The following is a 16,490-nucleotide window of genomic DNA, read 5'->3' as shown; positions in this document are numbered from 1 at the left end:
TCCATAGAGGTTGGGCTGTTAACATTCTGTATTACAAACTTCCCTTTTACAGGTGTACAGACCCAATGGGCCAGATGGCGTTGGTGGCAGAGGGCAGAGGATACATCTTCAGCTCTGGGATACTGCAGGGCAGGAAAGGTAGGCTTCCCTCCCCACCTCTCCAATCCAGAAAGTAAAGCAGGTGTTACCAAGCTAGGTGCAGATGGAATGGAGTATGTGAATTCTTCTTACTGATGGTTACGTTTTAGTTGTATGACTTGGGATGGGAAAATACCATTTAATATGGTGTTTGACAGTGATGAAAAGTTTCTTGTGAGTACCCATTAAATTACAACTGAATTAAATTAGAACACTATAACTGTAATTTATTTTTAATTTATTTTTGCTTTTTGTCTTTGGCTTATTAGTTCATGGCCAATGCATACAGATGTTTTTAAAGTTTTTTTTAAATTTCTTATCCTAAATTTATGTGTCTATGCCAAGGCCTTAGAAAAGTCAGAGTTCTGAAATCACTTTGCAGGGATTCTTTCCTACTTGTCTACTAAAAGGCAGGTATCCTAGTGGTTGATTGTGTGAAAATCAAGAACTGATGTATGTAGTAACAAGTTTAACTTCGAAGTTTGATTTTTGTTCTTATTTTAATTTTTGAATCCTGATGAAAGCGTGCTGTATAATACAAAGCTTTCACTCAAGCCTCAAGGGTTTTATTTAAATGTCTCCTTGACTTCCTTACGCCTGGATTAGGACATATTAATGTTAGCAATTCCTGTTATCCAGTCCCTACATCAACAAAATAAACATGATGAATATTTTCTTCTAGCTAATCTTGTCTTTAGCTACCTCAGCTTCACGACTCTATGCAATTATATTTTCAAAGTAACTTTATAATTCTGCTTTCCTTGTCTAGGTTTCGTAGCTTAACAACTGCTTTCTTCAGAGATGCCATGGGGTTTCTTCTACTCTTTGATCTGACAAATGAGCAAAGCTTCCTTAATGTCAGGAACTGGATAAGTATGACATTTCTTTTTCTCATCTCTTTCTTTTTATTTCTGCAGTGGTGGATGGGAGCTATTCTTGCAAATACAAATACAAAGTCTCACAGAGCAGTACAACTGAAAATACTGGGTTTTGAAGCTTTCTGAGGAAAAAGAAAGTAAATGTCCCATTTGCAATTGTAAGAGCTGCTAGTGGGAGCTTCTAGTGCTTACCTGAAATTCAGCTTTGCTTACTTAACCTCACACATTAACCTAGCAGGCTGAGAGAACTTATCCCCAGCTTGGGTAACGCTTAGTACCATACATCTGTGGAAAATATATTTGACTTGGCTGAAGCTTTGTCAGCAAAGCTTAACAGAAAGTGAATGTTACTAAGCTGATGTGTCTAGGGGAAACAGTTCCCAAACTCACTGTTTCATCCATCATATGAAAGTGTTGGACTTTTTTTCTGGCAGTTCAGTGAAGATGCTTGATGAGCATAACTCCTTAAGCTACAAATATACAGATTCTTGTCAGGCTTCTGCTCCTCTGGCTTGTTCGCTGCGTGTGTGATAGTGGATGTCTACCTGTTTCCTGGCTCCTCAGTGCAATTGCAGAAGTCTTGAGAGAGAACAGAACACAATTGTATTTCCTTTTTCCAAAAAGTAATTTTTCTGAAGATCTTTGTGTCCCCTGAAATGTGACAACATTCTTGGTAAGCTTTGTGTGACAGCAAGTCATGACTCCTATTCGTATTGTTGCTGTTAGGTCAGCTACAAATGCACGCGTATTGTGAAAACCCTGACATTGTATTATGTGGAAACAAAAGTGATCTGGAAGACCAACGAATGGTGAAAGAAGAAGAGGCTAAGGAACTTGCAGAAAAATATGGGTAACTTCCTTCCTTCCAGTTATTGCTGTATTTAAAGCAAAATTAAATGCTTTCTGTAATGTCTTTCCTGTAAAATGGAAGATTATTGTGCAAATAAGTATTTTGGAATGCTGAACTGACCTGCATAATACTTTTTTTTTTTTTTTTTCCTGTCAGAGCTAAATGTTTTCTACATTACCTAAGATTTTGTGTTTTTTGCACTAGAGGTGGTTAATTTTCTTTCCTTGCAGTAAGCAAAGGAAAAGTGAAGTAAACTGTTTCACAAACATTCTGGTAAAAAAGATGGACTTCAGTTGAAAATGCAGGTGAATTATGGTGGTCTAATTGCTTGCTCTTTCCTGTGCTGATGCTTTCTGTGGCACACAGAAAGCCTGGGCCTCTTGTGATGTGAAATCTAAAGGAGCATTTGGTGAGGTGATTAACTGATTAATGTCACATCAGATTTCAGAGGGAAAATGCAGTACTAAGCAATTACATCCTAATTTAGAAGTTGAGTTTTATTACAACATTTGTTATGCCCACTGGCATGACAGTTGAAACATGCAACCTCAGTTTCTTGGAGAACCTTGGGACCCTTTCACAGGCATTTGGAAAATCTAATTACAGAGTGCTGAGTTCCCACAGAAGACCAGTTCTAGTTCAGGTTGCAGATCACCTGTGCTTAGCTGAGTTGTTAGTCACTTAGCCTCAAAAGGCTCAGCTGTTTGTTTTTGTGCAGACGTCTGCACTCTCCCAGAGAGTCTGAAAATGAAACATCAGTCAAATCAGCTGGAAGACAGCCTTTCCCCATCCCCACAGACAAGGATCATGTGACCTTAAAGGAATTGTGGCAGACCTTTCTTCCTATCAGACACTTAATTAATCCTGCATTAATCTTCACCAAACTCTTCCATGATTCCCATCTCTGAATTCTATTTGGATTTAGTGTAAATTTGGATTTAGTGTACACGTTTGAAGGAAATCTGACCCATTTATTGTGGCTTGATTCACATAGTGAAGCAGCCTTCTTGCATGGGAACTGGATTCCTTCTCAAATGAAAACTAAACTAGATGATGGCCTCCAACCAGTAGTCTGCATTCTCATTAGTCATGGAGATTCCAGGGGACTAGATTAGCTAAGTCCAAAGTAAAGCTCACAAAATACACATGCTGTTAACGCTGGGTCCTTAATGCTAATTGTCTTGCTCTGCAGGTCTAGTCCTGCTATGCCATGTTATTTCTCTGTTACACACGTAGTCAGAAACTAGCTTTCTTTCACCCTGAAGTATCCTTGGAGACAATTCAGAAGCAAACTATTTTGTAGAACCAAATGGATTTACTGCCCTGTGGCATTGAGCTACCAAGAGTCACGCACTTTTCCATTCTCAAGGATGCAAGATAAATCCTGCTGCAGCAGTCTTCCCATAACAAAAGTGTGAGATACTCAGTATGCCCTTTCTGTACTGGTGAGTGTTGTGTTTTGAAAATGGCTACAGGAGACCTAGACACTGAGACAGTAATACAGTGTTATTGACCACCCATTGGATCTTGCAAATTTAATAAGCCTTTCTAGTTAGGAAATGTAGAGTTCATTCATGCAGGTGGTAACGGTGTTGCTGGTCTGGCTCAACCCTGTGATGAAGGGTCAAAGCCTGCTGCCTTTCTGTTGAAGAAAAGTAGCGGTATATTTGCAATAGTAAGGTGCCCAGAAACTTTTGTTAACAAAGGTCTGAGTATGTACAAATACCATCTCACCCCCCACCTTTTTTTTATCTAAGTGTCAATGGAACGAAATTGTAGCGATGTAGTCATCATGACAGGAATTGGTATCCCAAACCATTGCCTGGACTTTGTCAGGATCTTTCAGAATTTCCTTAGAGAAGGGAGAGGTTTGCAGAACTGTGGGAAGCCACCAGTTCCAAAATATGGAGGGTGAGTGGAGGAAAGTACCCGCGTGTTTGCTTGAAAATTTGCCTGTTGGCTCAGACATAAGGTTGTCTAAAGTCAGTGCTATGAATCTGGGGAGTCCTACTTACCTTACTCTCTGTAAAAATCCTTAAAAATAAGAGTTGCATACTGGTTAAGTGTGCAGTCAGAAGTACAATAGCAAGAAGGTGCTCTTTCACATTTTTGACGCACTGAATTTTCTTCAGGCAGAAGTTGGAATTAAATTTCATTAACCTAATGGTGTCTCACATGGCAAATGTCCTGCATGCGTTTATGTTTACTACTGCTTGTACTTCTATTTTTACATCTGTAGTTAGCTTCAGTTGGGTGAAATCAACACTCGTTTATTTCTTTTTTTTAACTTTTTTTAACTTATCACCATCTTCCCAATTCCCTTGATGATGAAGTTGATTCTTATTCCTTTGTCCTACTTTTTTCTGCTGCTTCCTCTGACTTTTGTTTTCAGTCTCCCTTGAGCATCTCTCTTGCTTTGCTTGCTTTATTTCTGACTTTGTTCCTTCCTTTAATATGATAATGCTTTCACACGTGATATAAACTCATATATTTTGTTCGTTTCCCTAGTTCTATGGTTTCTCCTTTATCTCTTTATCTCCAGCTCTGTCTGCAGCTTTCCTGTCTTGCTAGGAATGCAGTGCTTAGAGCAATAAAGAGAGAGGAGAATATATCATACGCATGCTCTCCATCACAACATGTTCTGCTTCCCTCAAAATCTGGGTTCCCAAGCAGCGTGTCTGCATTTAGTCATGTTTGTTTATGGTTATTTGCTGTGGATGAGGGCTTATACAGGGTTGGACTGTTCGCTAAGGGGGCAGGTGTTGCTGAACTTAATAATAAGAGTATCTTATCCCTGAAGTTCCACTGCTGGAGAGATTTCTGCAGGAGTAAAAGTCTTCCCCTACTGGGGCTGCTGACACTGTAGAATACGTAAGTTGTTGCTCTAGTTCAGTGATGCCTTTTGTAGTGATGATAAGAGTACTGCATCAGGAGTCTTTGCCTTGCCTGCCGGGGGAGTGCATACGTGCACTCCCTTTCTTGCAGACACCCTCGTGATGTAGATAGAAATTGGTAAAGAACACTTCTTCAGAGAAGGCCATATTAAGAAATTGTGTCTCTTGTGGGTGAATGAGCCTTGGGACTTTGTAACAACCAGTGCCTCCATAAAATGTGGATCCCAAGGTGTAAATTAATGCTCATCCTTTTGTCCTACCAACAGAGTAAGACGTTTACTTCATTTCTTTTACATTTCAGACCACTGACCACTTAGTGTCTCTAAGGAGGAACGGTAACACTGTTAGTGCAATTTCTAAGTATATATAGCAAGAGTGATGTATTGGTTATGCTCCTATGAATATAAGCTGTGATTCAAATTTGTGGTTTTTGTCTTCTGCAGGATACCATATTTTGAAACCAGTGCAGCTAATGGGAATAATGTAAGCAAAGCCATTGATACACTGCTTGACCTCATCATGAAGCGCATGGAGCGATGTGTGGATAAATCCTGGATCCCAGAAGGGGTAGTGCGTTCCAATGGGCACAGTTCTACAGAACAACTGAGTGAGGAGCAAGATAAAGGCAAATGTGGCTGTTGACTCAGCTACAATTAAATTTAATGTACATGCTTAATTATAGTACAGTTGCAGCTTAACTGTTTAACTTATAGACAAATCACATCTCATAGTTAGGTAATGAGCATTATTAACTCTTGACAATAATTTTTTTGCTTTCCTCTCAAGCAACGTTGAGTTTTGTTTGCAAGTTGTGCAGTTTATTAGTGATGGAGCAAGTTCATCAGTTCAGTGTAGTACTGGATATTCCCTAAATTCTCTACTTTGGAAGGAAGGGAAGGAGAGGACTTTTAATTAACAAGTGTAAAATCTTCATATATGGGCAGTAAGAAAAGGTAGGTTTCTGAAATAAGGATTTTCATTTGCTCCTTGAAGGCTCCATTAACTCCGAACACTAAGCATTTAGATTAGATATTGTGACTACTCCTAGTGGCTACAAACTAGCAAGCTTACCAACATGGTTCTTGAGTCTGTTTTAACAGAAGCATTTAATCATTTCATCAATCAGTGACAATCACAGAGAGCGAATCTTGTATTTTTTGCAAAAGCCTGTAAGTAACTTGTCATTATTTTCTCAAACCATCAGTGTTTAGTGATAAAAGCCAAAAGAAAGATATTTTACATAGAATGAAAAACTTTTTAGAGAAGCACAGGGATGCAGAACACTTTTTGTAGGTCACGGATGTGAACATTTAAACTACAACTGTACTATATAAAATATAGTCAACAGAGCCTGCGAGACCTCCTGACATCATTTGAATTTCTAGAACATATGTATACATATATTGATATGTCAATGGTGTAAGTGTATATCTGTTATGTTCTTTGCTATTGTTTTAACAGGAGTGTAGGGTAATGTAGATGTCAGCAAAACTTCATCTAAAATAGTGCTTTGTACTGAGGTTTTTTGTTTTTTTGTTTTTTGGTTTTTAACCAAACAGATTTGGAATGTTTCCTCAAATATGGATTGAGAAATGAATAGTGATTATGAATAGATACAGATTGTCTTCTGGCGAAATGCAGCTGAGATATCAGTTCTGTCTAAATCAGTATTTCTATAAATTTATAATGCTTATTTTCTGCTGCCAACTTTTGTGTCCTGTACATCTTGGCTATCATATATTCACTTACGGCTTGTCAATTTCCTTAAAAATGAATAGAGTTACTCCTCCCCCCCTCTCCACTTACAGATCACATGAATGTCAATTTTGGTTTGGTGGATCATGTTATTCTTCATTCTTATTTATTCTTATGACAACCTGAAGAACAATCAGTATTTTGTTGGTGTTTTTTTTTTCTTTTTTCCAGACAGATATATAAGATGTGCCTACCAACTTGTTTTCTACCCTGGCAGATGTTGTATAAATCAAAAGTATTGCCAATTAAAGTCAACACACCAAACTGAGTCTTCTTATAGGCTTTCCACAGCAGTTTGTTTACAGAAGTCGAAAGCTAACACTTATTTAGAAATGATGTATTTATTTATTTAAATATTCTGTCTATTTGGCTACTGCAATTTCAGGCAAATGTCTGTATCAGTTACAAACGTGAATTGCAACGTGACACATTTTTTTTGAAGGACCTAAAATGTTTCTGGAATAGGAGCTATAAGGAAAAAAAACCCCTTTATATTATACATAGCCTCTGGTTATACTAAGAATGCAAGAATAAGTGTTAAGACTTGGTTCTTAAAATATTTTACAAGGTAATGTATTCTTCTTTAACAGCAGCATGTAAATATTAGATTTTTATCATAACCTACACAGAATATTTTGAAAGTGCAATATAATTTGACTACTCTGGGGCTAGGATAAAGATGAAAGAAATTTATATTGAATAAATGTAGTTTTTTCTATTACATCATACCAAGATTCTAAAGTGCTTGTGGACCAGAGTTACTGTAGTTTAACTCAGTGCCTTTTGAAGTTATCATCAGGTTTCTGACCAGTAAAGTATCAAACTCTACTGTAGGACACAAATACATTTCAATGTACTTCAGTGTCTGAATTTATTTTAATAGAACTCTTTGCTTTTCAGAGGGTTGCAGTGGAACTTTGTCATGCATTAACTTTAATGAAAGTTCCTGTGTTAATAGCTCCATCCAGTTCCTGAAGAGAGTGAGGACTATTGCAGCCAACTTCTGAGCTAAGTGACTACTGAAATGCTGTTTAAAAAAAATAAAAAATAAAAAATAAAGTCCTTTTGGATACCTACGTTTAGATTGGATATTAGATGTTAAATACTATAACTGTCATATTTTTGTCATGCATATTATATGTAACTATTTACTGTATAAAAAGAATCTACATAAAATTGCTTTGATGTAAGCCTTAAATCTTATGGCACACTTCAATCTTCTTTTGTTGTCTTTTTAGCTCTCATGAGAAGTTGTGTTAAATGCTTACTGACGGTGAGCTGCAGTATTCTTATCAGTCTGCTGCTGGTTTTGAAGAAAGAAAGAAAACTTTGATGTTATGAGGAAAATGGTTTTTCAAGAAAAGCTTTTTTCCATGCAGCGTTAGCTGAGAATGTTGAGATCTGTAATAGAACAGAAGGTTTCAGAAAGTGTTTGCATTAAGAAGTTTTATTCTTATTAATATAAAATGATTAAACATTCCTGCTCTAAACTTGGTTACCATTTGTTGAACTGAATTGTGGCATTACTGGTTGTCATCAGTTCAACTCTGTTATGTGCTTCTGTCCCCGTGCCTTTTTTTAGGCTTTTTTTAGGTTAGGTGCATGTAAACTCCCTGCTCTGGCCGCAGTGCTGCTTGTTCTTTCCTGGCACTGACCACAGCAGTCAGCTGGGCAGCTGGTGCTTCCTGTGTGGTGCCACAAGCAGCCCAGTGCATAGAAGAGAGTAGAGGTGACACTTCCATATTTATAAAAAAAAAAGTATTTATAAACATTGAGAAAGTTGCTGTTGTGAGCACATAGCCACAAGGGAGCAGAAACTGGACCAGGTGCCCAGAGATGTTAGTGCATCTCCATCTTTGAAGGCAGTACAACCTCAGCTGAATGGGGCCTTGAGCCACGTGGTGTAATTTGTCATGTTTTGAACAGGAGTTTGGTCTAGATGACCTCTAGCAGTCTCTTCCAACCAATTGTATGCTCTGAGTCACAGGGACAAAAAACTCAGCCTGAAAACAAAGGACTGCAATTGCAAATAACGGAAGGCAGAGCTGCCCTAGCCCTAAGTAAATGCGTTTACTCCTGTTGGGTTTTTGCGTCCAGTTGTCTTCACACCTTCCCTCATAAAGCTACCGAGAGTCTGCGTCTCTGCCATTTCTGCCCATCAGCTGGCTTCCCAGCTCCCGTGCCTGCGGCCCAGAGCTCCCGGGTGAGGCGCCTCTCCGCACGCCCAGCACGCGGCGTTGGGGCTTTTCCGGGTTTCCGCGCCGCCCTGACCCCATGCGCACGGCAGGGGGCGCCCGTGCCCCGCTACAGCTCCGCGCCGGCCCCGCGCGGACTCCGCTTCGCCGCGGCGTTGGCACCCAGCGACCGTCAGGGGGCGCTGTGCGGAACGCGATCTGCCGCTTCCGGTCAGCTGAGAGAGCGCTTCCGGCGGGGCCTGCGAATCGGTTCGGCGCGGCCATGAGGATCGAGAAGTGCTACTTCTGCTCCGGGCCCATTTACCCGGGCCACGGCGTCATGTTCGTGCGCAACGACTGCAAGGTACTGCCGGGGGGGCGGGAACGGACACTTGTAGTCGGCCCGGGCCCGGTGTGCGCCGCCTCAGGCCCATTCCGGCGGCGGCCCCGTGCTTTCCGGGAGGGCCGCGGGCTCCGCGCTGCCGGCAGGTCTGTGATCAGCGGGCCGATGTGACGCGGCTGTCACAGCAGGACGCACACAGCCGCTCGGGCTTCGTGTCGGTGTGACGGCCGCGTGCGCGCGGTGTCCCAGCCTCCGTCTTGCTCGGTGGGCACTGCAGAGCCCGGGTTGAAACGGAGCAGCGCGCTCAGGTCGCTGCCTTCCGCTGCCGACGTGTCGGAACCAATACCGGCACGGTCGCTCCCCATCTGAGTGATCCGGCCGGACGCTGCTGCCTTTCCCGGGGAAGGCCGCGAGATTCGGAGGTTGCAGCGCTCGTGAGAGCGGCGGGTTTGGCAGAGCTCAGGAGAAGCTCGTGGGCAGGGAATGTAGAAACGTAACTATTGCTAAGGCCTTACTGTGCTGTATTCCATCTCTTTGGAAGCCAGGCCAGGCTGGGTGGGCCCTGGGAGGCCTGGTCTGCTGGGGCACCCAGCACGCAGCAGGGGTTGGCGCTGGGTGGGCTTTAGGTCTTTTCCAACACAAACCGTTCCACTGTTGTATTTCCCCTTTTCCTTTCTTATCTCCGTGGCATCTGCCTACCTGTTCCTTCTGACTAAAAGGCATTGGCTGGACTGAGGCAGTTTGGGATGGAGGATAGGGTTCTTCATAGCTCGGTGTTTTGCTGCCTACCTCCAATGCTGCATTAAGTGAATGCTATTGATTGTGAAATTTCTTTTATGCACCTTTAACAGTCCTGAAAGCACCACCTGGATGAACATAAGATGCTTCCATGGCTAGCAGGGCCAGATGCCTAAAGTGAGTCTGGCATAACATAGCTATGAAATTGAAGTACAGTGTTTTATTTCTGAGGCTGCTTTCAAGAAACATATTCTAAGCTCTGAGTGGCGGAGTGAGATTTAAATATAGGCAATGAAATAAAGTAGCTGATAGTTCTTTATGGGTATAATAGAAACTATTTAACGAGAAAAGATGTTATGTTACAGATTCATTCCTGTGGTCAGCCTTTGGTAACTAATAAAGACTTCATTACAACTTGAGAACTAAATAACTTGTGCTTGTTGACATAATGAAGTGCAATAATGCACAGCAGCTCGTGTGTCGTGGGCAGGATGGCAGACACTTTATGTTAACTTTCTTCTGTACCTGATCTCTAAGAATGTTGTACAGCTCATTGAGTGATAGTGGGAACCCCCTTCGTGAGGAGCTCTTCATCTGTTCACCACTTTTTGGTAATGTACAGGGGATGAAATGAATGCTACCAGATTGCACCAAATATTTAACAGTATCCTTTTTCTTATCAGTTTTGATTTAAATTATTGAAAATGAACTGCGTAGGTTGAATAAAATACAGCAGTGACTTGGAGGATATAAGGCAATTTAAGGTCACTGTGTGAAATAGATGCCCTTAATAGGCCGTATTATGTGAAAAGTCTTCTTGAACAGAAGAGCATTTAGTGGTATTTAAATGCTGGAAGTCTAATAGTATTTTCAGTGGTAGTTAACAATATTGAAGATAGTTTTCCATCTCTTACCTTGAAAATGAACATAGAACTGTTTTTTATTGTTTTTCAATTCAGTACCACAGGGATCTGGGGTTATGCTATCGTGTGTTGTTGACTTTGAGGTTGCAGTTTAATTTGAACTAATTTTGATAATTCTACTTTATGCATTGAATTTTGTGGTTTATAGGTTAAACTTATAGGTTTAAGGTAGAGCCTTACTGGAATAAGAACATTTTGGTTTTGAGGGAGCTGTGATATGAAAAATAAAGCAAGTGTTGCCAATGTTTTTCTTGGTTTTCAAGCCAAGGAAATAGTTCCAGCGGGGCATAGCGATTTTGTGTCCATCTTTATTATTCAGCCAGATATAACCCCACAAATTCACATATATTGACACGAGCAAAAATAAAAGGTAATTTACTTCTGTGGATGAGTGGCATAACTGTACATGGCAGTATGTAGAGATCTGTGAATAGACAGAGAAATGGGAGCAAGAAAAAACAACAGAAAGCAGTCAGTGCTGTGGTATGTACTGTAACTGCTGTCAGCAAGTTCAGTCCAAGGCATGACAGTGTGCTCAGGGCTCCTCCTGCGTGCTGCTCTGAAAGGTTTAGCGCTGCATCCCAAAAAACTAACTTCGTTGTTGTTGTATTGTCACACTGAAAAAATGAGAGGTGTGAGGATTTTTTGTTGTCAGGATGGCTCTGTGTCTAAAAAGTGCTGACAGGTGTAGAGAATTATTGATTTACAGTACAGGTTTGGTTTTATCTTTTTTTTTTTTTTTTTCGCATGATATTTCTCACAACTCTCCTGTATTTTATTTATAACCAGCTTAGCTGTGTTTGTGTATGGCACTGACAGCTGTGAAAGTGACCTTATAAAGAAAAAAACAGAACAGTGCTTGAATTTGTTTCACCAGTGAAAGCTTTATCGAAGCAACCAAACTCTTGGTGTTCGTGTCACTGTGGGCGATGCCAGTCCTTGTGTGTTGTCCTTGTCTTCTTCTCTTTCTGAACTATGAATGTTCCAGTGACGTCTGTGCTCAGAGGGCATTCCTGAACATTCAGACCTTGGTGTGTCCATCTTCCTTTCGTCTTGCTTCTGCCCCTGCTGCTTTCTGCCTGCTCTCCTTATTCACATTTTACAGCTTTTTCACTTTGTCACTGGTAGCGTGGTTGTGCTGCGTTGTTTGGGGTTCCTGATGAGGAGACCCATCTAGTTTCTAAATGCCAAGTTATGTCTCACATCACCTCATTCGTTAACTGCAGTGGGCTTGCGTGTCATGAAACTGGCTGTATTTAACATGGCACTGAATGTGAAATACATCAGTAGGCATAATAAAGGAAATGTGTTCATTTAGTTTTTCTGCATAGAGTTCTGTTGAAATGTAATGTAAATATTGACTTTTGGAAAGATTATTTTTTTTGTGTGTTGTAGAAACTGCAGTGTTCAATACTATGTTGCATTTGGGCAGGAACAATGTGATTTGACCCCAAGGTTTCTTTTTTCTTCCTCTCCTCTCCCCCTGCCCCATCAAGATATTTAGATTCTGCAAATCAAAATGTCACAAAAACTTTAAAAAGAAGAGAAACCCAAGAAAGATCAGATGGACCAAAGCATTCCGAAAAGCAGCTGGCAAAGAATTGACAGTGGTAAGGAGATGAACTTTTTATATTACACAAGGCATTTCTGAGGGACTGGCTTATTCAGACTGATTGAGGATAGCATCAGTCTGTCCCCTCGTGTTTGGAATTAAGGTGGTTTGTTGGTCAGTAGTTGTTGAGGCAGCAGTAGTATATGCGTGCAGGTAAGATTGTGTGACTTCGAACACCTGTACTCTTAAGGGGTTTCTTTTTACTCTGCGGTGTTTTCTGATGGCACAAAATGATGCTGTATATTATAAATAGGTAAAAGCTGACCCCAGTTAGGAAAAATTCTCCAGTGACATAACGTGGTGCTTTGTCACACTTAACTGAAAATGAACAGTAGTTTTTTGAAAGAATCAGAATGACCTGTGGATGTTTGCCTGTGGTGAAAACTAATTTTTGTTTTGTAATGCAGTATAGCGTGTGTGTGTGTGTGTGTGTGTGTGTGTGTGTTTGTACGCCACTCCTCACTAATACATATTGTAGCCTTCATTGGAGCTGTCTTTTCCTGCAGTGAAGATTGCCAGCTGGTTTGAAACATTTACCTTTACAGAAAAAAAAATACCCTGTGGGCAGGGAACAATCCTCAGATAAATCAGTGTGAAACTGAGTATGTCCCCCTCAAATAAAAGGAAAAGATATAGGCTTCCCATCAGCCTGTCCCAAACCCCCTGGTGTCATTGATGAGAATATTTCACAATTTCAAATGAATTTATATTGTTTCAATATTCTTAAAATGAAATTGTTTATTTTTGAACTTCTTCAAAACTAAAAGAAAAAGAGGCTGTTGAAAAAAAAAAAAAGAGGCTGTTGAATAACACTGGTTTGACCTGCACTGTATGCTGTTGACTCTATGTGTGTTCAGTTTTGCCTTCTGTGTGTCTGGTCTGCTTTGTAGTTTCTACTCCACAGTAGAACTCTGTTCTCTGTGTCTTGTTAAGAAGAAAATGGTCAAAGGGGATGCTTTGGTAAATAGGTCTCTTCAGATGAATCTCTGTGGCTTCTGCTGCTACAGTGTCTAACATTTCATGTATTACTTCTAGTTTAGCAATCTCTGAAGGTCTTTAAAATACAGGAATTGATATTCTAAAACACACACAAAAAAACCCCAAACCACCAAAAATACTTACAGTTGAGTGCTGCAATAAGAACATTTGGATCTAAATATGTTTCTGTATGTAATTTGCATTTGCTCTTTCTTAATATAGGACAATTCATTTGAATTTGAAAAACGTAGGAACGAACCAGTGAAATACCAGAGAGAGTTGTGGAACAAGACTGGTGAGTTGTTTTAGAGAGAAAAAAAGCCAAGAAAGCTGAGCAGTCAACTTCTAAAGACCATGTTTTGATGTTTTGAGGAGACGTGTTGGAATATTTACGTTTTGTAGTGATTGTTCTTTGAAGTTATGGAATGATGGCCAGATTTTTAGACGTGGAGCACATATGAGTTGTGCACAGGTGTGGGCTTACACTGGGTTTTATTTTTTGGATGCTGGTTGGAAAACAAGCTGTAGCATTACTCTAGTTTGAGTTGCTGTCTTTGACAAACCTTAGTGGTTCTCCAGCTTTCCAAGAGTCTCTCAGTGTAAAGCTTTGACACTGTGGTGCCATTGTTTGTTCCCAGTCATTCTGCTTTAGTTTGTTTTATAAATAAATAAAATGGAAGAGTTACTCTGTAAGCCAAGAATAAATGCTATGAAGGGGAAGATGGTAACTTCTGATTTCAAGTAAAGTCTTCTGTTGTAATGTTTATCTGTGGAAGATATTTGCAGGCATAAAAGTGAAAACATTACTAAGTTTTAAATTATGATTCCTTGTAGTTGAAACATGCTCTGCTAAAAAAGCACGTGTTTTCAACTGTATGCATGTGAGCACACTTAATGCCACTTCTGCTTTCTTTCAGTTGATGCAATGAAGAGGGTGGAGGAAATAAAGCAAAAACGCCAAGCTAGATTTATTATGAACAGGTGAGGAAATGTATTTGTATTATGAGAGCTCTTGCACATCTGCATTAGAAATTCAGTCTTTTCAGTGCAATCATGAACAAGAGTTTTAAAAGGCTCTTTGCTTTGCTTTGTACAAAGCAATGGGACAAAAATAGTTTGAGTGGACTCTGCTCTGCTACCTAACTAATGTGCTATATTGGTTGTCAAAGAAAATGTAGCTTTTGGATGCTCAGTGGTAGCAGAGTGTTTCATTGTGGTTTGGAGTCTCACACAAATTTCTGGTAAGAGTTGATGCAGTGCTGATGTTTTTTCTTTCTGATCTTCTGTCCAATTTACGTCTGAATAAGTTTTCAAATAATGTTTGCCTTTGTTTCCTTACAAGAGTTTTTAGCCACTGTGTTCCTTCAGCTAAACATTGCTTTGCATTAAATGGAAAACATGCACCACCACCTTGAAGGTAATGTGATTTCTCTCCTTGATAGATTAAAGAAGAGCAAAGAATTGCAGAAGGCAGAAGACATCAAAGAAGTCAAACAGAACATCCACCTTCTTCGTGCTCCACATGCAGGTAAGAGCTTGATGGACCTGGTTTGCTTAGGCTAACAGGTGTATGTCATTTTGTGATTAATATTGCAGGGCTTGGTTTTTTGCTATGTCTTATTCAACTGAGAAATAACCATACACGATTTTTTTAGAATTAAGATAGCTACTGAATGTAGAAAAAAACTCTTCCCACTTACTGACTGATGGAAAATACAGTAGATAAATTGTTTTTTTTTTTTAGCTAATTGTGAAAATGTAGATGCTTTGTAGTTCTCTGTGTTGAAACACTTCTACAATGTAATCTTAGCTTTTTTAATATATTTTTATTAATTTTCACTAAAATCTCTGCCTACTACATGTAAAATTTCATATATTCTTTGTGAACTGCATTCTTAAATTGGCTTTCAGTTGTGGATACCTATTCCTCTGCTTTCTGCTTTCCAAACCTCTTACGACAAGAACTGGTTTGTTAGATTTATTGATAAAAGTGAATTTAAAAGTATTTATTAAAGAAAAAACAACATAGCTAATGAAACACAGTAATAGAAGTTGGAACAAAATATCCATTAGTTCTTGTTGTATAAAAATTACTAGTGATTTTGCCTCAGCTGGAAGTGGGATGTATTATTAGGTGTTTGCTAGAATTCTGTTACACTTTTTTCAAATTATATGTTTGCGTTAGCACAGTGCATGATTGCATGTGTGTGAAATGGGCTTTTGTTAGGATATACTTAATGTTTTTATTTGTTTTTTGTCTTTGCTTGTGTTAGGTGAATGATGCATAGTAACATGTAGTGCATCTGTTTCTCAAACAGCATTTTCCTCTTCAGTCTCTTGGATGAAAGAGAGCAAAATTAAATGTCAATCTTGTAGGGTTTTTTTAATTGTTATTCAGAATTAACATTATTGCCACCCAGTGCAGCATTCAGGAGGGCTTAAATATAAATCTTCATATGTCACGAATGTGTGAAGGCACAGAAGTCTCTTAAAATTAATGTTTTTTTTTTCTATGCAAGATTCTGTTAGGTATTGTTAGCTATATCAAATCTTGTCATAGTAGATGAAAGAATACATTGACTGCATTTTAGATGCTGTATAAAATGGTATCAGCTTTTCTATTATAGCAATTATTTGATAACTTTTGATGGTGATGGCAATTAACAATAAATAGTTCTAAGCTGGATGCTTTATTGCTAAACAACTGATCACTGAATAGTGTCTGTTGGACCTGTTGAGGCATCTTTAAATTTAATATTTATTTGTTTTGAAGGCAAACCGAAACAACTGGAGGAGAAAATGGTGCAGAAACTACAAGAGGATGTGGCCATGGAAGAAGACTCTTAAAATGCTTGTATTTCTTATTGTAATTTCCTTAGCAGTTAGCAGTTGCTTACTGTTTCGCCTGGCTTCACTTGGAGCTGTGCTTGCAATTGAAGAAAAATACATTTTAATAAATAGTGGACACTTAGAGTTTGAATTTTTGTTGTTATAAAACAAAATAAGATGGATAATGGTTTGGACAGTAATTACAGGTATCTAATTCGAGAAAACCTTGTCAATGGGATGAAAAATAAAGTATGTTATTTGAGATATATTCTTTGTTATCCAGAAAGAAAGTGTAACTTCCCTTTTCCTGATAGAAGAAGTTGGTACTAGACATTTGTTGTTTTTTCTGTTCTTCGCTGGTGGTAAAAGCAGGTAAGA

The 16,490-nt window shown here is 39.3% G+C and overlaps 2 protein-coding genes across 5 annotated transcripts in view; both read left to right on the top strand.

Moving 5' to 3' along the window:
* RAB27A (RAB27A, member RAS oncogene family) overlaps positions 1–6,651 on the top strand; it is a 31,232-nt gene extending 24,581 nt beyond the window's left edge. For all 4 annotated transcript variants that reach the window (XM_048956909.1, XM_048956908.1, XM_048956911.1 and 1 more), the window contains 4 exons: positions 53–138; positions 908–1,011; positions 1,743–1,866; positions 5,204–6,651. In XM_048956909.1, the coding sequence (XP_048812866.1) occupies positions 53–138; positions 908–1,011; positions 1,743–1,866; positions 5,204–5,402 (513 nt within the window). In that variant the 3' untranslated portion in view covers positions 5,403–6,651. The remainder of the gene's footprint in view (positions 1–52; positions 139–907; positions 1,012–1,742; positions 1,867–5,203) is intronic.
* A 2,262-nt stretch (positions 6,652–8,913) lies between these two features.
* RSL24D1 (ribosomal L24 domain containing 1) lies at positions 8,914–16,256 on the top strand. The gene is made up of 6 exons (XM_048956907.1): positions 8,914–9,053; positions 12,190–12,303; positions 13,506–13,578; positions 14,201–14,264; positions 14,726–14,811; positions 16,057–16,256. The coding sequence occupies exons 1-6, from the start codon at positions 8,973–8,975 to the stop codon at positions 16,128–16,130; spliced, it is 492 nt and encodes a 163-aa protein (XP_048812864.1). The 5' UTR covers positions 8,914–8,972; the 3' UTR covers positions 16,131–16,256.
* Positions 16,257–16,490: the final 234 nt, after the last annotated feature.

This window comes from Lagopus muta, chromosome 10, assembly GCF_023343835.1.
Source record: "Lagopus muta isolate bLagMut1 chromosome 10, bLagMut1 primary, whole genome shotgun sequence".
Classification (NCBI taxonomy): domain Eukaryota; kingdom Metazoa; phylum Chordata; class Aves; order Galliformes; family Phasianidae; genus Lagopus; species Lagopus muta.
Note: the sequence above shows the minus strand (reverse complement) of the source record. Positions and strands in the feature narration are given on the sequence as shown.